The 27464-nt window shown below is 34.4% G+C and overlaps 1 protein-coding gene across 2 annotated transcripts in view; it reads left to right on the top strand.

Annotated features, from left to right (window-relative positions):
- LOC131920290 (adhesion G protein-coupled receptor L3) overlaps window positions 1–27464 on the top strand; it is a 404359-nt gene that overhangs the window by 316265 nt on the left and 60630 nt on the right. For both annotated transcript variants that reach the window (XM_059274597.1, XM_059274596.1), the window contains exons 14-16: window positions 546–612; window positions 3628–3719; window positions 23886–24054. In XM_059274597.1, coding sequence (XP_059130580.1) covers window positions 546–612; window positions 3628–3719; window positions 23886–24054 — 328 coding nt within the window. The remainder of the gene's footprint in view (window positions 1–545; window positions 613–3627; window positions 3720–23885; window positions 24055–27464) is intronic.

A 27464-nucleotide genomic window follows, 5' to 3' on the forward strand; every position in this document is an offset into this window, starting at 1 on the left:
AACCCCAGAAGCATGAGCAGTAACAATGCTCTTTTTAAGGCTTCGGAACTCTCAAAGGTTGGCTGCCCAACCTAATTAAACTTCAGTCTTCTGATACCAAATTTATTTCTTCCTTGTACTGAATTTCCTCAGATCTTCTTGACAGGAAAATGTCACTTCGCCTGACAGCTGATAGACAGGTTATGTAGCACTGTAATTGGAGAGAAAAGGATAGCTTAAAGCTCCTGGGTTTAATGGCTATGTGTATGGGTTTTTCTTTTTTTCCCCTCTAAGGTTTCAATGACAGACACAAAAGGCCTTAGCAAATAGGCCTGATGCCATTTTTTTTTTGCCTGCTTCCTCCAGGGGTAATTATCTTACTCCATCAATAGTGCTGTCAGGAATTGGGCACGTAATTCAGCATTTAAATGAACAAGCAATGTAATATTTCCTGTCTCCCAGTGGAATGCTGTGCCACTTGCATTCTTCTCTGTCGCCGGCACACTCTTGATGTATGTCCTGTACCCAGTCCTTGAATGGCTTCTCTCCCTGGTGTTTCCCTGCAGATGTTGGCTTCGACTTGACACCTACTTCATTTGGAGTTTTATAGGACCCGCGACCCTGATAATTATGGTGAGTACTCCTCATTAACTATGCACTTCCCAGGTCAAGAAATAAAACTTCCACTATTCATGTACTAACTATCTTAGATTTACATAGGTTAATTTGGGGAAAGCATGTACTTATATGACCCTACATAACTCAAGCAATTAGACACTCATTACAGTCTACTTTTAGATGGTAAAATAGTTCATCAAAACTGATGGAAAAGGAAAGTAAGCATTTGCAGGAGTAAATGGCTACTCAAGAATTCAGTCCAACATTGTCCATACAGATGTGTTCACAATTGAACAGTGATTCCTTTGACAACAGCCTGTTTCACATTTCCTTGGGATAGTTGGAATCGAAGACAGATAGGAACTAGAAAAGTAGGTGAACACCTGTGAACACCTGGCCATTCCTTCTATTATTTATTTATTTATTTATTTATTTATTTATTTATTTATTTATTTATCTATTTATCTATTTATTTATTTATTTATGTAAACCCTCAAGACTTTAACATTAAAAAAAAAAGATTTTACTTGAAAGTGGCACAACTATATTAGGCCTGTCTTCTGGAATCATGCCTCCTTTTACATTGTTATCTGAGTAACACCTTTATTCCCCACATCATTTGTCCTAATTTAAATGAATCGTTTAGCACAGTATCATTGTTACCATTACAAACCTAGGGCCCACAAGATGGCTCAGCAGCTAGAAGAGCTTGCAACTAAGCCTGAGTTTTATCCCTGGGACCGACAGGGTCGGTAGAAACAAAGCACTCTGCAAGTTATCCACTGACCTCTGTATACACAGCATCACATGCACCTCCCATATTCACCCAGACACAGAAAAAGAAATGTAATAATAATCTACAAAGCTACTGCTCATTTTTGGAAAGAAGTGGTAACCCCTTGGCTTTGAATACAATATAGGGCTAAAATTTTATTTTCCTGAGCTAGACATATTTTGAAATAAAACAAAATACTTCAGACTTGAAAACAACAATATGGCATGATTACTACATAATATGTGTCTATGCACATGTGTAAATATGTCATGCGTATGTGTACACACATGTACAAACATGCACGCACAGAGAGATAACGGAAAAGCCTGTTGTCTAAAATCAATCACATTGACTATTACTCAAATATTTGAGAGAGTAGGAGTCAGTCTGTAACCAAATAGCATTTCAGGAAGTAAAAGAAAGTCAAATGATGACCCTGGACAGCCTTATGTCAATACAGAAGAGGCTTTCCTATTAGTTGCATTCAGTTTAAATTAAGCTTTTAGCCACTCAATGATGTTTGTTTGTTTGCTTTGTTTACAGTTTTCTCCCTTCATTTGATTTTACTTTTGAGACTAAGAGATCAATGATAAAGAACCATGAAGCTCTATTATAGTGAGATTGTCAGTGGAGCATTTAATTGAACTTTCGTGCTCTGCATCAGTCCCCAGTTGTATAGTGTAGAAACTAATCACCTGGTTCAAGTGTAATTCAGCATATGGCTTTCTTTATAGCAGTGGTTCTCAATCTATGGGTCACAATCCCTTTGGAAAACCTGTATCTCCAGAAATATTTACATTACAATTCATAAAAGTAGCACAATTACAGTTTTGAAGTAGCACTGAAAATAATTTTATGGTTGTGTTTCACAACAACATGGGAAATTGTATTAAAAGACTGTAGCATGAGGAAGGTCGAGAACCACTGATTTATAGTGTTCATATAAGGCATATAGGTAATTTGTTATCTTTTAAGTTATAGACATTTTTCCAGCTTTTGTGGCGTAAAAATACCACAAGAGAGTCTCTGCTTACAGTCTAGTCTACTGTAGCATCAGAATTTAACCAGCATTTTCTAATCCATTTTACTTATGCATTCAAAATGTACTGAGGTTGGTATTTGTGTTTGTTACCAGGTGTAGCAGTGCAGCTCTGTAATAGTAGAATTGGCAGTCAGACGTAGGAGAATGACCAGAAGGGCAAAGTCAGCCTCGTCTATGTAGTGAGGTGTATGTCAGCTGGGGCTACATACTGAGACTGTTTCAATAAATAAATAAATATAATAAAAAAGTATTTTTACACTAATTATTTAGCATCTGTCAAAGCGCATCTCTTAAGCTGGCAGGCTCACCAACCCTGCAACTACCCAGGCCCAGAACCAGGTTTAAGTGTTGGCCCACCCCAACACCAACCCCATCTGTGATCTGCTGGAGCACAGGTGTGGGGGTGTGGTGGAGGTTCTCTGGATCCAGGGCTGCAGGATCTCCAGGACACAGGGCAGCAACAGCACATCCAGGAAGAGTCCCAGGGAAGGCCCAGTGTCTGTAGTGCATCAGAGATGAGGGACCTGGAACCCGACCAGTGATTCTTTGCAGTGAACACCTGCATAAAAGATGTATGGATAAAGGGGTTACTGCATGACTCATTGTGTCACACTGCAGCTTCCATGAAGAGATTTTTCCCTTTTCTTTCTTTTTTATCTTAAGTTTTATTTTGCTTTATTTTTTAGGGGGGGTGTTTCAGGGGCAGATGGCAGATTTGAGGGGACAGGAGATAGGTGGGATCAAGATGCATAATATGAAAAACACATAATAAATTATTTTAATAATTTTTTAAAAATGTATCTCTAATAACTAAAATGAAAACTGTCTATAATTAATCAATCTAGAGACATGTTTACAGAATGTCAATATATTAGTTCTCTTAGACTAATTCCTGGATTTGGGGGGTTTGGTTTTCTTAAGCATGCACTGGGCTTTGAGTTATTCCAGAATTTCAAAAGCATCCTTCCAAATTACCACTGATTTTGCATTTTGCATGTATTTGGTACAGTCACATTTTGTAATTCAATGGTATCACAATTCACAAAGCTGGCTTCTTGCTTTTGCTAAAGCATTAGACAGTCACCTGTGATTCAATTCCTTTAAGAGTCTACTGAAAACTAATTTCCCAGAACAATTCATGTGTTACAGGGAATGGACTTGATTTTTTTTTAATACTATGGTTATCTACATAGCATTACCTTTTGCATTTCAGCTGAATGTAATCTTCCTTGGGATTGCTTTATACAAAATGTTTCATCATACTGCCATACTGAAACCTGAATCAGGCTGTCTTGATAATATCAAGTAAGTGATTCTTAGTTTTATTTTTATATACTGTACTTTAAAATTGTTTCTAGTTTATACCGTAAAAAATGATACAACAAAATAGTATCAATTTCAATATATTGATTTTGTTGAGTAAGGTTATTTATTGGATAAGGTAACCTGATCATCTTACAATCAATGTAATGAGACCCTTTCTCTAAACCTACCTTTGCTTGTAAGCTGTATTTTATAAATGTTTTTAATGTCTACATTCACTATATCTTTTAAAGAAGTGCAGCATTTCTAAATGAAAACAGAAACTACTTTCTAGTGCAGTAACTGTATGAAATCTCTCACACTGTACTCAATCCCTCAGAGCAATGGTGTTTGCAAAGGCCCCAGTAGTGACAGTACCTGCAGTGATGGTTCCTGCAGTGATGATACCTGCCGTGATAGTTTCTGCAGTGATTAGACCTACAGCAATGGTACCTGCAGCAATGGCTTCTGCCATGATGGTACCTGCAGTGATGGATCCTGCGGTAGTGATGGTTCCTACAGTGATGGTACCTACAGAAATGGTATCTGCAGTGATGGTACCTGCATCAGTGGCTTCTGCAATGATGGTGCCTGCAGGGATGGTGCCTGCAGGGATGGTGCATGCAGTGATTATGCCTCTAGCAGTGGTGTCTGCAGTGATGGTACCTGCAGCGATGGCCTCTGCTACGATGGTACCTGCAACTGCATTTGTTAATGGATGACAACTGGTAGACCTTGCAGGTACCAAAAAGGGAATTTCACATGACTGGAAAACAACCATGAAATACTAAGTCTAAGGAGTCTGAGTATTCTTGTCGAAGTCTTTTGTAGCTGTCCTCTTATCCTTCTGATGAGGGAGGTGAGGTGCACTTTCTCTACTGTTCAGAAGCACAAGTTGAGAATGTTTTATCCAAAATGCCCGGGTTCAAAACATTATAGAATTTTAAGTAGTTCAGATTTAAGAATGTTTGTATACATTTCATGTACAGTTTGGTGGTTGAGAATTCCTACTCTGAAAATAAAAGCCAGAAGCCGTCTAAATCCGAAGATCAAAAATCTGAAACTTTTTGATCGTTATGTTTGGATGTCAAAACATATTGTATTTGGACTTTCCCTCTCAGTCATTCTGAGTCTTTATTTTGAAATATAAGTTCTGTCTTACCTACCTTTAAAACATTTACACCTTCTCCTAGAAGGTAAATCTACCCGGAACATTTTCCACTCAATTATCCTTTCACTTTCAAATTCTGTCCTTTATTACAAATTTTGTATATTTTTATCCTCAGACAAGTATAAAATGCAGAAATATAAAATATTCGTATTTCATGTTAACCTGCAATGAAAATACATATAAAAGCTAAATTACATTTTCTGAAGTCTCTGAATTCCTTGTTACAAGCAAAATTGTATTTTAATTTACTTATTGGCCTTGATATTTGAAAAATATATTAATATTGAGAATTACATTAGTCTCGTACACACACATACATACACACATGCATATACACACACACACCCATGCTAAATTGCATTTTCATGTGATTTCTGATGCTGTGTGTTGACTTGGATAAATAATTCTATGAAGATGAATGCACATTCAGGACATTGAAGGGACACCTGAGATTTCCCTGTCCTCCTTGAACTATGTCAGACAAGTCATGTCACTCACTCCCTAGCTTTCTATATTGGTGCCTGACAGTTGCTGCGACAAGTGTTTCAGAATACCACAGTACACTAAGATGTTAGTGACAAAGATTATTGACATTGAGCAGTTCACTTTGGTGAATCAATAACTCTCCTAAGTTACTTTAAAAGAATAGCTAAGGAGTTAGGAAAGTAAAACATTTTAGGAGTAACTAGAAATTATCCACACTGAAGTACTGTCTTGTATTCTTAATTTTACTTTCTTGTTACAGTAATGATTATGTTACTGAATTATGTACGATTCCATTGTCATTCTAAAATGTACTGTGCATTCTATACTGTTCCTGATGACAGTGAGTTTTGATATGTTAAGTAGCCACATAAAACACATTTTTCTTGCAGCATACTTTACTCAAGTCATTATAAGATACGTTTCCATACCTTATATGTTTTGTTCTGTGTAGTAAATTTATCTAGGTAATTTTAAAGTACCATTTGGCAGATTAAAAAAACAAAAACAAAAACAAAACAAAACAAAAAAAACTTTGTCTTTATTTCAACATCTACCAGGGTAAAACTTTAAAAAATTTGCAGTCATTGTCATATCTCCAAGTAATTTTAAAGTAGTTTTATAAACTCTTTGGGCCATCTAGCATTTCTTTAAATCTATTTCTTGTTCTTACTACTGGCTGTCACATATTGTAAAATATCTTTTTCAATAACAAGTACTGTTTAGAACAGTGGAACACCCCAAAACTAATGAGTATATTTAATGACATTGATCACATTAAGTTTTATAATACAAAGCAAAATGAAGTCATTAGTAAGAATACTTTGATTTGCATTCCGTCAAAACCGCTTAGAGCATTTGGAGAGTACTTAACTTTGCTGAGTCATGATTCCCTCCTTACAACTGTATAATGAATGCAGCATAACCAACCCTCCAATGTGCCTAGGAATGTAAAGCCTTTGATGATGCTTTCAAAAACTCTGTAAGGGAAGACTGGTTGTTAAAATTATGTGTCACGTGACTTTAAAACAGAGCTGTGACTGTGGCTATGCTGACAGAAAAGAACCAGCAATAGTTTAAGAATGTAAGAAAGGAAATAGGGAAGTCATTGTCGTAGTGTCATATGACCTGAGGAACTGCCGGAACCACATCCAGAGCATTGATGGAACAGTTCACTGCCTTACAGTTCAGAAAGAGAATTCTTCTGCTGCACCAAAAGAATCCAGGAAGGCTAAGCTTTGCACACTGTGACTAAATGGAGGAAATTACATTGGCGTAATGTCATATGCTGATGGAAACAAAGTAGACTACTAAACTGAGGGATTTCTACTTACACTCCTCTACACAGAAAGATGATCTTTTGAAGATCAAGAGAGTATGTGGGAGAAAGATAAATCCATCTCCAGAAAAGAAACTCTTTATTACTTTATGAAGTCTGGGGGAAATTTTATTTTATTTGAATTGCATTGTATTAGGTAAGAAGCAGTTGTAAAGAATTGACAGGTTGGAAATAGAAGTGTGGAGAACGTTCTCTTTCAAACACTGAACACAAGACATTTTGTGTGGCTGCTGCAAAACCGAAAGTATTATTGGAAACTGGAAACAGTCCATCAAGAAAAAAAATCCCAAGCACGCATGCACTTAAATCATACCGTAGTTTCAAAATACATTAAAGTTTTTAATAATAAAACATTTATTACTCATTTTCAATTGTTCCTTATGTTGTTTTAGTTGTTTTATCATTCATCATAACAACCACACCATACAGATAATTTTATCTCTATTCCTCTATGAATAAATGAAATCCCAGAAGCAATTTCCAGACTATTATAGCCAAGAGATTTTAACTACAATGGCTTTGTTTCTAAACTCTTTCTAATGTACTTGTTCCTTCTTACTAAGGTTTGTTTCTTGTATGTTAAATCTTTTTTTCTTATTTAGTTTAGTAAATCTAATCTTTTAGTTAGAATATTTATTCCAGTTTTTAATTTTCATTTTTTAAATTTTTTTATTAAGAGATTTTCTATTCATTTTACATACCAACCACAGATTCCCCTGTCCTCCCTCTTCCCACCTCCTAGCCTTCCCTCCCAACCCACCCTCCATTCCCACCTCCTCCAAGGCAAGGTCTCCCATGGGGAGTAGGCAGAGCCTGGTATGTTCAGTTGAGGCAGGTCCAAGCCCCTCCCTCTTGCACCAAGGCTGTATAGAGTGTCTCATCATAGGCACTAGGCTCCAAAAAGCCAGCTCATGTACTAGGGACAGGTCCCAATCCCACTGCCTGGGGGCCCCCTATACAGTTCAAGCTCAACAACTGTCTCGTTTATCCAGAGGGCCCAGTCCAGTCCCATAATTATTGATGTGGTGGTTTCATTCCGTTAGTTTCTTATCATTGTAGTTTGTGTATTGTCCTCCTGTTCCTCCTTTATTTCTTCCTTTGATAAATAACACTATTTTGTGTCACATTTTATTTTTCACTTTGGCTTTTTAGCTAATCACTATAGTTTTTAATCACTTGTTCAAAAAAATTAAAACAGAAACCACTAAATTAATACAGTGTATTTGTAATATAAATGATGTTTCACCTATGTTCACTTCACACACTTGTACACACACACAGAGTCATGTTTTTGGTTGACTATGTGTTTTCTCCTCATTCTATTTCACTGGCACCATTTCCTTTAGTCACTCTCATCATTTGAAGACTCTCAGTGATGGTTCTATTAACTTGTTTCTTCTTTTATCATATTGTTTTTGCCTCCTTCTACCACCAGTTGGAGAGAGAGAGAGAGAGAGAGAGAGAGAGAGAGAGAGAGAGAGAGAGAGAGAGATCTTGAAAGTGTTATTTCAGTCATGTAATGTAACTGTAGGGATAAAACTCTTCAAAGGGTCCCATTATTTTTTTTGGGGGGGGTCCCATTATTTTTAACTTAAGTTCAAACTCCTAGTCCAAGCCAGTTAAGCCTTGGTAATCTTGCCCATCTCCTCAGTCTCCTTTCCTTCTTCATCATGAGCCCATCAGTCCACTTTAGGCACATGCTCTTTTCCCTCAAGTCTCGCCTCTACCTACTTCCTTTTCCTTCACTACGCCTGGCTGACTCCTATTATTACATTTACTGTAAATATTATTTTCTTGTTTTAAAAATACATTGTATTATTTTTCAATTTCAAAGTCACCCCGGGGTCCTCATAATAAGCCCCTTTAGTATTAGTAAAGAATACTTATTTGTCTAGCTCATGGTGTACTATGGAAAAAAAAAATAGCATGAGATAATGTAGTTAGCTTAATAACAGAGAAAATGAAGGATGCTAATTCTCAGGCTTCCTTGGAAAGTAATTAAATTAAACAGTACACATCTACTTGCTGATTGCTTTTCATTTGTCTCTTCATCAAAATAAGTAATTACAAGAAATATGTAATTCCAATCATTTGAGTTTTGTGCTTGATTTTCTCACTTACTGTAGTTGGAACACACTGTAATCATAGCAAAAGTCCAATACAATTAAAAGTAATTTAATATATACATAGGCTATTGTTGAGTTTTTGCCAGTCACAATTAACTTACAGTATGACTGATGAACACAAAATTTTAATTTGTGAAGAGTGTGGAACACCCAACATTTACCTTCAAAATAAAAATTGACAGCTTCTCTAATCACCCATGTTTTATCACAAATTATTTTGAAGAATAAAAATAAATAAAGTTTTGGGTCCATTTGGAGAAAATAAAGCAATTAGCCTTTCTGTGCATTTACTATGCCTATTGCTTCCCTTTCATCTATGCACAGGTTTCTGTTCACAGGCTTCTGCTTTTGCCCGTTCATGATTTCCTTAAGTCATCCAGCTGAGTGCTGAGGGGATCTTTCCTTTCTTCATTTCTAGTTGTCAGTGTGGGTGTTGATAAACTGTAGTAACTATTCAACTGTCAGTCCCATTTGGATGCGAGTATGTGTTCAGTTCTGGGAGGGCTGGCTAGATATCTTTAACAAGTTATACCAAGAGTTTGCAGTTTTTCTCTGATTAGAAAGTAAGTATATCTATTGGATAGTTTTGCATAATTAATGATAATCATATGTGCAAAAAAAACCCACATCATATATTTGGTGCACTTTGCAGAATATTGTCATTTAAAATAATTGGAGTTGAGGTCTCACCTAGGTTAGATGCAGACTGCTGGACTCCAGGGGTTCTTGTGACTTGGTCTCCTGAGATGCTCAACCTGTAGACTCCCACTGCCGTGACTGTCATACTTCAATTATTTAGTTTAATCCACTCTGTGTGGAAATAATTCTGCTGCCTCTGAGTCTTTGTATTTTCAACAGTGAAGCTGTGCTCAGTTTCTTTCAAAATCTCATTAGAATTTGTATGACTTTATTTACCATATGGTGTCATTAAAATTATACATCATATGATCTTCTTTTTTAAAGACAAACTTAGCCTTTTATGGAAAAAAAGGCTCCAGGGGTGAAATGCTCATTTGGTTAATAAATAGTAAGTTCTGTAGTTCTAGAGGGAAAAGAATATATCCTCAGTAAGCTGAAACACCTGCTATATATAAAGGGCCCCAAGAAAACTTCTGAAAGCTTCAGGGGCAAAGAGAAAAAGGCTAACAATACTTAAAATAACTGCACTTTTGAAAAAGGTAAATTTTATTAAACTTTATTTGAGTACTATATTTCTAAATGTTGATAGGAACAATTAAGTCAGAATTATATTCAGCTTGATCAGTAGTCTATTAATACTTCATGGAGTGAAGAGAGATTGGATTCTATAAAAGGGAAGGGTAATTGCCATAAGCTTGAAAAATAAAACAATATCACAGGAAGATTTTAATGCTCATATTTTCCTTCATATTAATATATCAAGATATATATAGCCTGTATATAAATATATAGCCTACTTTTCAAAATTATCTCATTTTTTATACTACAGTCACTGCAATAATATGAAGAGTCTGAACTTTATGAGAACATAAATCTGGTACACAGTCACAGTTAATAAAAGTATTCATAAACTTCGAAGTTTTCTCAAGGAAAATATTTGGGGACATTCTTCATTGTCTTTTCTCTTCTTATTTTAAGGCAGGGTATCACTATGCATCCCTGGCTGGCCTCAACCTCTGTGTAGACCAGACTGGCCTCAAACTCAACAAAAATCCACTTGTCTCTGTCTCTGCTACTGAGATTGAAAGCAGGTGCCACTATACTTGGTATCATTAATATTCATATTATGTATTTGTTACTGATAAAAATAAATAGATAAACAATCAATGAATGAATGAATAAATAAATAAATAAATAAATAAATAAATAAATAAATAAATAAATAGGCAGTGATTTGGGGTGTTAAAAGGGAGGCTCAAAATAGTGCCTGTAAGCTTAGACATAGCTTATATCTCCATATAATTTTTTCATAGCTCCTGTCACCATCAAAATTATTAAATTATATGAAATTTTAAAAGACTTAATTTTGAATCCTTAGGAATATTGTTTCAAAAGGGTTACATCTTATAAAAGATTACCATAAGTAAAGATATGTTGTCTTCCTTCCTTTTCTATTGCTATAATATAAAACTCCATTGCCAAGGTAAACTATAAAAAATATTAAATTTATAATATTATTTATATTTTTTATATATATTAAATCCATGATGATGGAGCAAAGGAATTCCTGAGAACTTACATCTTGATCCACAGACAGGAGGCAGAGAGAGATGGAGAGCCCAAGCATGACCAAATTATTTTGAATCATCAAAGCCCACCCCAAGTGATCTCTTCCAAAATGACCTCATCACCTTACCCTTCCCAAACAGTTCCACTAATGAAAGATCAAGTATTAAAAGTTATGAGCCTATGAGAGGCATTCTTATGCAGACCACCACTTATGTTCTTACCTTTTAAAACAAATATTTCTCTAATACATATACTTAATGCATTCATGCTTAGAATTAGAAATAAGAATAGTTTTACATTATTCATTATATGAAAAAACACTCTTTAAAATAATTCTATATATGCATATGGTTTGTTAATTTTTTCCAGTTGTCCTCTATTTTCGTGATATGTATAACATGTCATGCCATTATCATAAATAACTGAAGTGAAGAATTAAATATTCCAAACAGCACCAGACCTCTGTGGATTGTTTGACAGCCAGACTCAGTGTAAGCTGTTTATGACATTCCTTAAGCATTACCTAGTCATTCATGGATTACCTCGATGCCCCCATTTAAAGCTGAAAATCAGTCAGATTTCCACAGATTCACACATGCTTGCATGCAGGCAGTGATATTGACATCTCTTCACATCCTGCATTTTTTTTTTTTTTTTTCGAGACAGGGTTTCTCTGTGTAGCTTTGCGCCTTTCCTGGAACTCACTTGGTAGCCCAGGCTGGCCTCGAACTCACAGAGATCCACCTGGCTCTGCCTCCTGAGTGCTGGGATTAAAGGTGTGCGCTACCACCGCCCGGCTACATCCTGCATTTTTTTCAGCTATAATTTCAAGTGCTCTGGAGTATTAAAAGGATGGTCTCTTTTTGGAGGCATTTTGTTTAAAATGCATTAAAATTCCCATATCTTCCCAAGAACTGTGTTTTATGAATAAATGCATTCAGCCCACTCCATATGCTGGAAGCTATTGGTGCTACCCACTACAGGAAGCTGACATTTGAGAAAACCAGTTTGAAGGATGATAGTTGTAGGCACACTATTATGCACTATACCTTGAGATTAAATTATTTTTTCATTCTTTCCTCCAAATAATTAGGTTTATATCAGATATGGGAGCAGCAATGGTTTTCTAAGGATGTATGAGAAATCCTGAAAAACTTCCTAAGGGGAAATGTCTTCTTAATAATGAAAATGTAAAAATTAGCATCTCCTTTGTTCTTTACATAGGCCTTGGATCAGATTGCTTTTATATTTCAAAGGAAGTGTGCCATCAGCTTCATAGGCTGAATCTAAATTAGCTACTCATAGAACTGTGATTTTTGCCCAAAAGTGTAAAGTGAATGTCTTTGAAAAAGTGAAAAAATGCCTGAAAATAATTGCAATTAAACACCATTTGTGCTCCATGTACCTTAATCATGTACCTTGCATGCCTTAACATATGAATGATCCATATTCTTAATTGCCCATTAGTTTATTTAACACACATGTGTGTACACAAAGGATTGAACCTAGGCACTTGTACATGCAGAATACAGATGGAGCTCTAATCCCAAACCCTCAGGGAGCTAAAATTTTAATTTTAAAGTAGAGTTTGCAGACTCCGTAGGTAATATAGAAAGTTTAGGAGAAAGAGGTGAGATTCTAAGGTTTTTAATTGGATACTAAGTAAGTGGGTTGTTACTGTTGACATGCTGACAACTGGAGATAACGTATTTTGATGTTTGAAAATATTTCTCACCAAGTAACTTATAAGACATTCCAGTTGCTAATGTTTGATTGGCCATTGGAGTGGTGAGAGCTGGATTTTCCCTTTTGGATCCATAGTGCATAAATCTACGTATATATGACTCATTTTCATATCATGGGTCCATTGATTGGCAAGTTAATGAACACAATTGGCTTCTTAAACTTTATATAAGCTTTACTATATTTGAAGTGAATACCTCCGCCAAGCAAAAATAACATGCAGACATAAAGAATTTGTTTTTTCTTATTTTTCTATTATTTTCAGAGTGGTTTACAATAGCAATGTTGCTTTGTTTTCAAATCATATTTTTATCTGTGCTTGAAAAGTGCTGAATGTACATGTCAATAGTGACCTAAAATTAAATGCTATTTATGAAACTGCTCTATTGTAATTAAATTGTGCAGACAGTACAGTGGGGTGGCAGGCATCTTGAGCTTCTCAGTCCACACTTGGCAATTTAGTAATCTACTTTTCTCTTAGCTAAAATCTCAATGGCTGTTGAGTTATTCCACTACATAGTTATGTGTTTTTTAAAGAATTGTCATCAAAGTCTCTGGCACTTCTTATTTTGTTCATGTGCCATTAAAGTAAGCCTTCCAGAACACTCTTCATATCTGTTCATGGAAGCTGGTATTTTAAGCCAGTTATTTTGAAATGCTAGCCCAAAGTCTTTTCTGTAGAGATTGACCCAAGTTTAAAACTAAGCCATTTAATTATGATATTAGGAAAATAAAGAAGGAGCATAAAAAGAAACCATTTATTTGCAAAATTACTTATATTATTCGGTGTTAACTTATTGTGTATACCAAAATATAATTTGAAAACTGGTATGTTTTCTTTATAAAAGTGATTGACATTGCATTTATTCAATTTTTAGTTGTCTTATGATTATTTATTTATTTGGTTGGTTTGTTTTTTACTTTCAGACTTCATTGCTTATTATTTAATTAGTGGTACAAAAGTCTATAAAATATTGCTCATTCTACCAGTATATGCTGCAAAAATAATTTCTTTAGTATTAGTCAAAACCCTACATAGCTAAATTATTCAGATAATTTTTTTCTACTGGATTCCTTTTTTAAATGAGATGTTAATGAGATGATTGGCCTAATAAATAACTTCCTATAATTTTTCTTTATCCTGCGAGTGTACATATATCTATGCTATTAAAGTATCAACTTTTTCCTCTATTGTATATTTTTTTTACAAATTTCAAGAGAAATTCTTAAAACCAGGAATGAAAACCGTTTTCTCCATTTCATTTTATTTTCTATAGTATATTATATTTATCTTAAGAGTTTTATAATTCACATCTTATCTTTATTCTCTTTGGAAGTCTCACTGTGATCCCAGTTTCCAAAAACGCTTTACAGAATATCTCCTTTTCCTGCCAAATTCCATTACTACCCTCCTGCATGGAACCGCTGCCCTGTGCTTCTTTTTGGTCCCATGGACATAATTCATGCCCCTTTACCCTTACCGCCTAATTGCTGTAACTTGCTCATTATCTATAAGAATTAGAATGTCCATTTTCATCATCTCTGGCAAAAGCGTCTTAATTATTTAAGGACTTAATTTAGATTTCAGATTTTTAATAATTGTTAAGAGTGTATTCTTCTTTTAATTATAGTTGCATTACATGCACAGTTATTTAGTCAGGAGAACCAGTGTATTTAAAATTTTAACTCAGGTCAGCCATGGCCCTGTGTACCTCTTTATTTGTTTGATCTTCCAGCATATGATGAATTATGCATTTAAATATTCAAGATGAACCTTCAGTATCCTGACTAACTGATAAAACCTCTACATTTTATTCTTTCAGCCCTAACATATCCAAGTAAGCTTACTGATGATGGAGATAAATAAACTGAGGCCTACCAAAATTTCAGTACTTTTTTTTTAAGTTGTGAAATACATTTCTTTAGCATGCACACTGTCAGAACACTTCTGTCAATCAAGTTTAGCTTTCTCATATCATCCAGTGAAGCATAGGATTGTGTTTGTGCATTCATAGAACATTTTCATATACCTCTATTACAATTTAGAGTATGCAAATTTTAACATGTATAAACTGAGGCTTATAAAGAAAAAAAATACTTGTCCAAAAGTAGGTAAACTTGTCAACTTCCTGCTTTTGGCCATGACTCCAAGAGTTCCATTTATAGGAATCATTACTAAATAAAGGTATATTTTAAATTGTTAGTTATACTTTCCTTATATTTGTTATTACAATCAATGTCTGATTGTTTATAGAAATATGACGAATGTTTCTGTTTCTGGTCTGTGAAAATGAAAGTTATAATACCTTATGATTCAGGGGACATCATAATAGAAATTTAACCTCTGAATCACATTCAGGACATTGAAAATTATTAACTTCATTGTTCATTTTAATTGTTTGAAAGTTATCTACATCATCTGAGTTGAATAAAATCCAGAGAGTGTATAACACCTTATGGTAATTCATCTTTTTATATTCCAATGACCCTATATAATCAGCCCTGCAGTCTCCAGTTTTCAGGAATTTATGAATTCTAAGACTCAGACTAAAACTAAAACCAAGCAGACCTCCAGCAGTGACAAAGATGGCACTACCAATCAAAATGCAGCATGACAGAGCCCAGTTCCCATGGCTATATCTACAGAACATTCCCACAACTAAGGCTCAGGGCACATTGTAGAAAAGGGAGAGACTGATTGTAAGAACCAGAGGATCAGTGTCAATGAAACCCTGTCTCCTAGTAATGTCAGAAGCTGTGCCCATAAAGTCTTACCGACATGACTGTCCAGATGTGAGCTGAACAAAGACAACATCAATGGACATGCCACAGTGACAGGGTAAAACTACTAGGCCTCAACCGCAAGTGAATAACTGTGGGCAACTAAGAAAAGCTACGAGCAGGAGAGACACACATGTAACATTATAACAACTCAACAGGCTACGCGCACACACACACACACACACACACACACACACACACACATTTGCAATGACAATTAGTGTAAGAAAAAAAAAAACCATGAGTTTGAAGGAGAGCAGGGAGAGGTCAATAGGAGGATTTGAAGGGAGGAAAAGGAAGAGAGAAATGTTATAATTATATTATAATCTAAATAAAGAAGGAAGCACTATAAACTTTACTTATAAATACCAATGATAACAAGTAACTGGTATTTTATAGTTCTTGAACTATGTCTGACTAAAGGAACATTTTTAATGCGGTATATATAAAACATTTAGAAATATAATTTTGTCTTTATATAGATACATTGTAATTTATTTGAGCTTTCTAGGTCAAGGATTCAATTCTTTTTATGCCATAAATATAAAAAAGAGATGAGTCCAAGTCGGTAGCACACCTGTTAAAAATTTTCAAGAACATTTCCCGTGTGGTTTTATGTCTTTCCTTCCTTTGTGCTGATTCCATTTACTGAACCATCACAGCAGCCCAGTAGACTTGTGAACACTGAGGCACAATGGATTTTATGAACTAATTGCCAGGGAAATCTGGGTTTCTCTTTCGACATTCATTAGCAAGTTGAACATAACAATATTTCAATTTAGAATATGATAATCCATAACATTTACTAAGTCTAAACTTAGTGTCTAAAAGAAAATGAAATTTTAGGTAGTTTCCCTTTTTACATGTAAATACTTTTAAAAAAAATCACTTCAGAAATAATAAATGATTATTGTATCCTTCTTTGATTTCTGTTGAATTTCCGGAAAAGCATTAAAGGAGAGCCAGTAAAGCATTTTGTGTTTGTGTGTGTGTGTGTGTGTGTGTGTGTGTGTGTGTGTGTGTGTTTGTTTTCTCTCCAGCCTCTTTTTAGAGTCCACAGGGTCACAACATAAGGACATAAAATATGTGTAATAGCAAATACTATATAGTACTTTCATATTTAATTTTTTGTCTTTCCAAGTGTTTAGCTATTCACATGCTCAAAATTTCTGGGCTCTTATATTCAACACACACAGCAGCCCTATGAGGCAAGGTATATAGTCAGGTGTATTTGGAGATAAAGTGCTGTTACCTGTTGGGAATTTCTGTTATTAACCCAAAGTTGTAGTTGATAATGCACTTAGAAGGCGTTGAGACTCAGCAGGCTGATTTAGAATCCCTTGCTTTCAGCTTTTCACATGTCAACAATATGAGAATAGCATCAAGGAGTAAGTGATCTTATTCATTTCCACTAGAAGAACCCCAAATTTCATACTCTATTTTCTTGTCACCTACCAAGTGATTGGCTCATACATTTGACAGGTGAAAATACTAACTGCTACTAAGAAAGAAGTGCCCGTAGATCATTTAATTTTTCATTGTTTATTCTCCTTATTGGAATTCACAGGTCCTTACATATACATAATTTTGATCAGGTGATAATGAGTTATAAAATTTTACATAACATTCAGCTACAGAAATATTATGGTCAAATTTTTAAGTCATTGATTAGGCATTTATTGATTCTTATTTATTTAGTTTTTCTTAATTGCAAATTGAGGATTCCATTTTGGTGTTTTGCTTCTAATTCTTGAATTTTGTTGCAGCCACAGAGAGCCATAGGAATAAATTTTTTTATATTATATTTTAAATTATTTGTTTTATTGATGCAGTTCATTTTTCTCTCTTCTTGGTAAGGAATACAGTTTTGACAGTAATAATTCAACAACAATAAAATCTATACTTAAAATATAATTTTATTAATACTATTGTTATTGATATTAATATTATACACTCTTAATATTTTTAAAAAATTTTTAATGTGTTTAATCCTTGGTGATTTAAAGGTATAAATATAAAAGAACCATCATCTTTATTTTACTCAGACTTCTGAATTAACTCTAAATCTTTCCCTATTAACCTTCCTATATTAGTACACAAAGTGATAATAGAGTCTGGTAGCACAAATTCAGGTGGGGCTGTCCCATTGACATAAAATACATTTGAAAAAGAAATACTGAGAAGCTAGGGATTTGGTCTTAGCTAATCAGCTGATTAAACATTTTCCATGGTACTATGGTATAAATATTAAAATACAAAAGGTTTCCTCACCCATTTTTTTTAATCACCGTAACTCAAAAAAAATTGAAGAAAAAGAGAATTTTTATTTCTTTGCTGAATTTAGTGTTTTTTCGTTAGTCAGGAGAGCAATAATTGTATTTTAAAACAGGAAATGTCAGGAGACCAGCCAGGATGGCAACAACCCTTTGGCTCTATGAAGCAAACATGTCATTCAGCAATCCCAAAAGCCAACCAGAGGAGTGGTACATTCCTAAGTGTACTGACCTCCAAGTGGACGGGATTGGAGTTTGGCCTGAGTCCTTCCTATTCCATTATTTACTGTGACTTATCAGTGATCAGGTCTTTGGACGTAAGGACTAAACCCTCAAACATATTTCTCCTAACTCCATCTCTCTTCACACTTACCCTTACCCAGCATAAAAATTATGTAGTACTGTCTAAAGATATGTAGGAAACTATAATAGAAGGGTATATTTTTTAACTTTTAAAATAATTTATTACCTTTATAGCTTTAGTTTCCAAGTAGAATTTCTCTTAAAAGCACATGTCCAAAATAATTATCTGCATAGTTCAATAACTTCTAAAGAAAGAGAAAGAATATCTTGGAATTAACTAGATTTACTCATGTCTCTGTCTATACATCATCTATCTATACTGATACTGTGACTTATTACATAATTTGGTTAGGTTATAAGTTAATGCTTTGATTAAGGAACCTGACTTGAAAATTCACATTGAGCTAAGTGTTTATAAAGTTATAATTTAATAGCTTTTTATATGGCTTGTGGTTTTTTTTCAAATATATATGTAGTTATTGTCAAGTGACAGAGGCAAGTAAATATTCTCAATATTACTTTTGGGTAAGTTTTACAGTACTATTAAAATAAAATTTTAAGTATCACGGAGAATAAAATGAAAAAAAACTTTCCCAAAAAGAAACTTTTTAAAACAGGGTTGTGAATATATATATATTTCACTTTCAATAAATTAACATAAATTAAAAAATAACCCATAAGTATCTGTTAATTTCCACCAAGAACATTTTAAAGCTGAGTATCCATAATACCATAAAAACTTAAGGTAATTACAGTGAAATTAGTCATACTGCTTATAATGGGACTACTGTTTATCAATGACAGAAAATAAAAATGAAAATTATTCAATGTTATAAGCCTAGTCTATAAATATGCTTTAAAATGCAAGTAAGGAAATCAAACATTTATAGCTTTTCTGTGGTGAGAACAGCATTGTCACCTGTTAATTTGGATTTGGAGAGAGATAATAATCCTAAATTCTCTAAACTAATGTAAGACCTGCCCCCCACAAATGCTGAAACTTGCTGACATAGGCTGTCTAAAGTAATCCGTAGATTAAAATCATTGCATGTTTATAATGTTCTGCTGTAGGTGTAGCTCTCAAATGTTTCATTTTGTCTATAAGTATGAATTTTTATGTTAAGTTTAAGCTTAGAATTCTAAAAGATAAAAAATTACATGTTAATTATTACACAAGTTAAGCCACTGGAAAAATACACCAAAATCCAGTGGTTTAATTCATTTTCCCTGGGAATCTAGGGACAGGTGGCCTAAATCTCATGCATCAACTCAGCATTACTAAGCAGCTTTTACTTCTGTATCTGAGGTTCTATTGTGTCTTTCTCCTAGTCAAAGGGAAGAACAAAAAGTAGAGGAAGCCCTAATCCAACCCCTTAATTAGTGAGGCCTAGAAATGTCACACTCACTTCTGTCCACATCCCAGTGAACATTGCTCAACACACATCTGCAGGAGCTGAGAGAAACTGGTTTTAGCAGATTCTGCTTGGTGAAGCAGCTGATGTTCCTCACACTGCTGAAGAAATTGCTGAATCCCTCTTTGATTACTCTCTTTTGACATTTCATACACAGAATAATATTTGACACATCAGTAGTCCTACTGCAAGCTGGCTATTTTAATTATTAAAGTATTTGTAAACCTTGATACGATATTGTAAGGCGTTTCTGCCTGTGACTCTGTATGCGAACCACTGTATCTATCTGCTTGATACTTTTCTTGACTACTTACAGTAGAATATATCCATCTCATAGATAGAATATACTGATGCAATGGGGATTAATATAACTGTAAACATTAACATTTTGTTTTATAACATAATAAATACATGATTTTCTACCTGGGTACATTATAGCAAGCAAACAATTGCTAGACATTCTTCTGTCTTCACATTTTATGGCATAATTCTAACAACTCTTGCAATTATATTTATTGGCTTAAATGTTCTTAAACTATCCAGATTCAGCATTATCCAATAGAACTTTTCTGTAATGGTGGTATTTTCTAGAACTGTATCATCTAGATTCATATTTACCACCTGTGTGAGGTTTTGGATCATTTGCATTATGACTGGTGTGCCTTAGAAATGGAAGTATAAACGCTGTTCTGTTTTGATAAATTTAAGCTGCCAGTTGTGATTAGCACTCACCACATGGAGTACATAATTCCATTCACTTCCTGCTCCATCTACTGGTTTATTTCCGTCACATCTCTTTCCCCGCATCATACTACTTCCTAAATATCTTATCAGGCATTTAACTACTCAATATTTATATATTGAGTATTTTCTCCTTTGGGTAAGAAGCTTTATATTAATCTTATTTTTTCAGTTTAAGGTTAGCTTTAGACATTCTATAATATTAAAAATATTTTATTGCTCAGATAAAAACTCGTTTTTTATAAGAATAATATAGATAATACTTATATTCTAATTTTGACCACTTTATAGATGCATAAACTGACAAAACCACAAGTTAATTAGCTTCTGCCTACCATCAAATATGTAGTAAATGATTGAGCTGCGATGTATGCAAACCTGAGGCAAGGAGGCTTCACATACCAGATTCTTGTTCCATCTCATTTCAATATTTACTGTCTCATCATTCTGGAGAGTGAGTTTTTATCAGTGGTTCTCTTTATTCAAAATTCATCACAGATGGGCCTTTCTGAGAACATTATTTGTGTATTCATAATGCAGGAAAATATATTGCTTCTGGCAAGAAGAAAGAAAAAAAGAGCTGTAATGATCAGATTTAACTCAGGTTAATCATAACCTCTATGTTAAAATTACTTAGAGGCATATTGTCCATAATTAAGTCATCTTATCCACTAATATTACAGAATAAGGGATACCTTTAAGTGACATGACATCTATCATTTTAAGCATGCCCCCAAGCCTTTTTTCAGATTGCTCATAAAATTTCTCATTCTCTGGAGAAATGTGATCTCTAAGAAATAAATGTCTCTGTCAAGTCACAAGTAATGTGAGCACATGATGAAAAAATGGAATTGCTGAGTCTCATATGGGATATTGCAGTATTGTAAAATTGATTTTCTTCCCTGGTATTTAAGTTCTCATGGTCATTTTAGGATTTACCTCCTGGATATAAAGGGAAGGTTATGATACCTTTTAGGGAGGCGGGGAATAAAGGCCTTTGGTGAAGAAAGTAGGAGGATATTTTTTTCACATGAAATTCTTTATCATAAAATGCTAATGTTGGTGTTCTTGTCTTTATGTCTATGCATTCTTTAGCTATGAGGATAACAGACCCTTCATCAAGTAAGAATGACCTGAATGGCTGATAAATTGCATTTATCAGTGTGGTCCCATGAACCAGCTGTCAGATCAGTACTGAGAGATCTCTAGAGCTTCTGTCATTCACATTGAGGCAGAAGAGCAAACTGTGCAGGAAACACTGGCATACAACTTACATGCAGAGTCCTGCAGGTGTATTGCCAGAAAGAAAAAAGAATTCTACGTCACCTCTGTTAATGGGATATCACTTGAGTTCAGTGCCGCAGTAACAGCACTTTTCTGTGGTACAGACTTGTCTCTCTCTCCTGGAGAGCTCCTCAAACTGGGATGTGTCCTTCCTTGCTGCGCATGTCCAAATTTCTGTTGTGCATTCAGGTGTCATTCGTCTTAAATTGTTTTCTGACTTGGTAGGGAATCTTTAAAATGATTTCATGCATAAGAAACTACCCAGTTGCAATTAGCATTAATGATTTCCTGTATTAACTATATCTATAAAAGTGGAAAGGCCCTTTAAATTTTAAATTTTACATGTGTAAATTTTTCAATTTGAAATTGGGCACTTGTATCATGATGGATAATCAAATTGCTTATGAATACACTGAAATTTCTGAAACAAATTTACAAGTCTGGACCAGTCTAACAAATGGAGAGATAATGGTAACAATTGGGTATTTGCCTAAATTTCAAAATTTACATGTCCTGCAAGAATCAACTCCCAATTGGCCACCTGTGGGCTACCTTGCTGTAGACGTTCAGTTTGTTCTTCTGGTGAAGAGTCCTTTGTTTCCATTCCCCAATCCCATCACACTTTCTTCTTCATGCTTTTGCTTATTTCCTTCTATGGAAATTAGAGCTCACTACAGTTCTAGACCATTTAACCCTTGGATCCATTGTGTGTTTTCTACTGGATAATGGCTGACATCAGTATTTTGTGCCATCTTTTGGTTTCTAAATCTAAGTAGACACTTTCCCTTTATTTAACGATGATTCTTTCCATTTTTCCTTTTTCGGATATCTGTGAGAACGAGAGAGCTATTGTTTGTATGTGTCCATGTTTTGGAATTCAGTTTTGAAGTAAATATTAACATTTAAGGTGTCTTCTAATTCATATAAGCAAATGTGCCAAATGCAAGAGCAAACCTCCTTTATTCAATAGTCTGGAAGTTTTATAACGAACCTGACATAGTTAATGGACATTTAAAACTAAAATACAATGCCTGATTGTGTTGAAGAATTATAACAATACTTACAATCTGTTTCAATAAGCCTCTGAGACCATATCTTAAAATATTTTAAAAAAAACAACAAAATAATTGAATTCAGATTATGGTGAATTATGTAGTTTTTCCTCTTCTCTTTACAAAAAATCATTTACCCCAAATACTTCCCCTTTGAACCAGAAAAATGAAAAATAATAGAAATGTTAGCTTGATGTGTTCAAAGAAGGGATTCTGGGACAGTAAGTGATGGGCCTGTGAATGTGTAGGGATCTTGGATGCTTTGAGTCCTATTTTCCCTTCTACTTCCAAAGTTAAGAAGGATTCTATTTTCAGTTACTAGAGCCCCATCTATCAAAAAGTTCATTTTGTGTTCCTAGTAAATGTGTAGCATGATCACAAATATGTGAACCTTTGTCACCCACTTAAGACCATTAAACATGACAGCTTGGAGGAAACTAAGCAAATGGAGTAAAGGTGACAATTCACCTTTCCTGCTACAATACTCCATTCATACCACTTCATCCCCATTCTCAACTTCATCCTCTGCCCAGTCTGTAGACACTTCTGAGAGAATGAAGACATCCTAGGCCTATAAAGAGCTTAGAGGCCTGATTTTGAAAAACCTAGTCCAACATAATCAACAAGATAGTACCCAAAAGCTAAAAGGTTGTTACCGATAGAGTGGAACTTTCTCTTTTGCTGCGCTTGCTCTACATGTCTGTAGAATTAGATAAATGGGCCTGTTCATCTTTAAATATGTGCTTCAAATACTGGTTCCTCCCAGTCTGGTTAGTTTTTTCCAACAAGTATAATAATTTTTAATAGGGAGAAAAGGAAATTTGGAAAAATGCGGTACAAACATATTAGATGAAGCATTAAGGACTGAATGTACTCAGCAAATATACAAAGGAGGCTGGTGACGACTAATGTAACTTTTAAGACTTTTTCTCCTTTCCCATGCACCATAAGTACATATCCATACCATTTGCATATGTATTGCAAACACATGAATAATTTATGGCACAAATCTGCTTTTGCTTAAATGAATTTCTGTGTTCATAACATTTTCATCCATGTACATCACCTCAAGCTTGATAACTTCTAGTCCCATTAAAATCTTAAAGCATTTTTACATGCCACTTGTCTCACATTTTCTGTCATTAAAACTTATCATAACTATTTTTTTCAGTGTCAATATCATTGATAGGACATGGTTATATTAACTCAGGACTAATTATTTGATAACTCTGAATTTTCTCCTCTCTCTGCAGGTCATGGGTTATAGGTGCAATAGCTCTTCTCTGCCTGTTAGGATTGACCTGGGCCTTTGGACTCATGTATATTAATGAAAGCACAGTCATCATGGCGTATCTCTTCACCATTTTCAATTCTCTACAGGGAATGTTTATATTCATTTTCCACTGTGTCCTACAGAAGAAGGTAAGCTACAGTTTTTCAAGATCAAATGGCCAATATTTCATGATAGTAAAGGATGCACTCCCTATTCACATATAGCATTCTTTGTTGTTGTTGTTGTTTTAATGAAAGATACTACTCTACTTTCTCAAAAAACAAATGTAACATATTACTTCATTTACTTTTATACTAGGAATGACAACATATATACAAAGTAAAAATATAATAGTTAGAAAGGGTGTTCAGGTTAACAAAACCATATTTTGTTATTTGTACAATGCTCAAAAAAGTGTTTTCTTACAGACTTGTTTGTATATCCATGGGGAGAAAAATGGAAGTTGTATTTTAGAGAGTAACTTCTCAATGTAAATCATGGAATAGGTTAATTTTCTGATTTTCTGTATTGATAAGGGAATAAAATAAAAAGCCAGTTTTAGTAATTAAATATCTTGTTTCATATTTTTAAACCATAAGATTGAATTTCTATTCTGATACTTTTCAACTCTATTAAAAAATGTCTCTATAGGTTTTATTACATGGAGCCTTAGCCGGATTGCCATGGTTTCAGTCTTAAGACCTCCATTTAAAACGTTCTCTGATTTTCAGCAAGTTAATTAACCTACTCTTATCCAAGTTTTCACATATGTGACATGGAAGTAATGAAAATAATTATGAAGTATTTAAAGAAATGGCTTTCAAAATGAAGTGGCAAACATTTTAATGTCAGAAAGTAATACTAAGACTTTACTTTTGTTTTGGTAAACAGGAAAAATGAGAACTAATTATCTCTATCTCTAAGATTTCTTTATTCAAGACTAAAAACCAAAGTGCTGTCCAAAACAGACATTAAGATTCCTGTCAACTTATTAAGTGGGCAAGAATAAGGCAGAATTTTATTGTGTTTCAATTTTAGCTGGTAAATGTCTACAATGTTTTCCTATGGTCACAAATATCAGTATAGATTAATAACAATCAGTCAGACCCCTAAATTGAGATTACACATATTAGAATGGATGAGTTTTATGCTGATGGAGTCAAATTCACCACAAAGACTGGCTACAATTGGATGGATGAAGTCTGTCAAATGATATCCCCAAAATGTCAGTAGCTCAACTCACCATATGTTTATTTTCACTCAGTGACCCAATAAATGAAATACCCCATAAAGACACAAGCTTGATGAAGGCTTAACCAGTCTCCAGCACATAATGTCGTAGTCATCATGGTTGATGACACAGTGCAGATAACCTGGGAATGAAAGAGAATCTTGTGAAAACTATCTGGATGTGGCTTGTATCACTTCTATGCACTTTCCACAAAACAGGACATAAAACAGAAAGTACCAGTTAAACTTCTTGGGGCAGTGGGAAAGACAGTTTAACTTTTAGCTTGTGTACCCAGAAGTAGAGCACCAGGGTATGGCCACCAGATAGTAATTAGCTGCACTGAATGGGTTTGAAGAAGAAGAGGAAGGCAAACCGTAAGGGAAAGGACTGGGTCATTATAAAGGATTGAACTTTATCTAACCCTCCAGAGACAGAGAAGCCCCTTTGAGGTTCTAGACTTGTGTGGTCTTCATCCTTTGGCAAGCTAGATCAAGCAGCTAGCAGGGAGGCCTTCTACTGCCACCAGAGGATCTCATCTAATCTTAATTACCTCTCAGAGACTCTGCCTCTGATACCATTAACATGTTAATTTGGGGATTAAGTTTCCAACAGATGAACTTTGCAGGGGACAAATTCACACTAATGTATTGACTATAAGGGCACTTAAAGGATGTATTTACTAAGCCATGATTGAGAACATATCTTTATATTTATAATAAATAATAATAGGTGGCATTTTTATTTAGTATCAAGAACATGCCTTAGCATCAGCAAATATAAAAGTTTTCTTGCAGAAATAGTCAAATATTTGGCTTTGTCATTGAAGAAATATCTTTAAAAGCTTTCTGATTAAATTTCACTAATAAAACTTTGCTCTTAACAATTGCTTATATATTGTGGCTAAATATATGCTATTCACTTTGGAGATTTTATATTTTATAAGGTTACTTGTTGATTGATTGACTCGTAAATAGAAATTAAACCTTTTGAGTAGAAATTTATTTTCCAATATGGATTGTGTGGTCTATCAATAATACTTCCGCTGGCTACAATGGTCACTGTTGCCTTTTTATGAATTCAGTTATTCGTTACTTATTTATTTACGTATTCTTACTTGCGAGTATGGAAAAATAGTCTATAAGTAAGGTCTATTTTTTTTCTATCCTCGATATTTTAGACATCACACTGAAATCAGCTAACATTATCCGATGTCATATCATGTGAAGTAGATTAGATACTCTAGGGACATGGCTCAAGTTAATCTTTTTCATTAAGACATATGCTGAACATTTTAAATTATATGAGAGCAAAAGAGAATTAGCACACTGAATCCTGTAGCAATGCAGCTGGCATGGAGGTTGGCATTACCATATATCTAGATTTGCTGGTTCTTTATAAAATCAGTGCAGAATATTCAATCTTCATTGTAAAATGCAAATAGTTTGCAATGAACTCCTATGGCTTATCTAGTTGTATTTCTTTGGTAACTGGGAGAAGAATGCTCCTCCAAATTTCTCTCTTCTTTTTTTTCTTCTACTACAATATTTGTTCCAATCAAAAATCACTCTGGATTAAGGAAACACAATCATTGGCTGGGTGCACCAGACAAAGAAAGTGAGATTAAAAGACATTAAAGTTCCTAAAGATGCTTCCAAATTTTAATATAAATTTTCAAACTATTCAATCACATGTATCTTTGATTAAGGATTATTTTAAGGCTTCCTAAATTGTAATCAAATTATTGCCACATTATTTTAAGAATAATCAATACCAAGCAGATATTCTATTGATTATTTGATAACCATCCTAATAATATGCTCTTCACTTGTCAATACTGTTAGAAAAGGATGCCACCTTCTCTCTTCTTTCTTATCTTTTCTCCACTTTATCTTGTAAATACAATAATTCTAAACTTTCTTTTCAGTGCTATCTTATAGCTATCATTGATAAGTCTTATTTGGTTCCCACCACCCATGCCCACCAGGGCATTTTTCATTGATGATTAATTCTACTCTGTTTCTCTGTCCCTGTTCTTTATGTGTGAGTAGGGATGCTGGGTTCATACAAAGCAAGTGTTCTACTTCTAAGCTATGTCCTTACCTTCTACTATTGGTACCAAGTAATTTATTTCCTTACTGTGATGAAATAACTGGCAAAAGCAACTTAAAGAAGAAGCATTTATTTTGACTCACAGTTTGAGATGATACAGTACTTCACGGAAGTGAGGGCATGAGGTATGGTTTGGGGACTGTAAGACACCTGCCATGCCAGGTCCTCAGTCAGGAAACGGAGATGTTCATCTTTATTTCCTCAATACTTGGATGGATT

Source organism: Peromyscus eremicus, chromosome 10 (genome assembly GCF_949786415.1).
Source record: "Peromyscus eremicus chromosome 10, PerEre_H2_v1, whole genome shotgun sequence".
In the NCBI taxonomy this organism is placed as follows: domain Eukaryota; kingdom Metazoa; phylum Chordata; class Mammalia; order Rodentia; family Cricetidae; genus Peromyscus; species Peromyscus eremicus.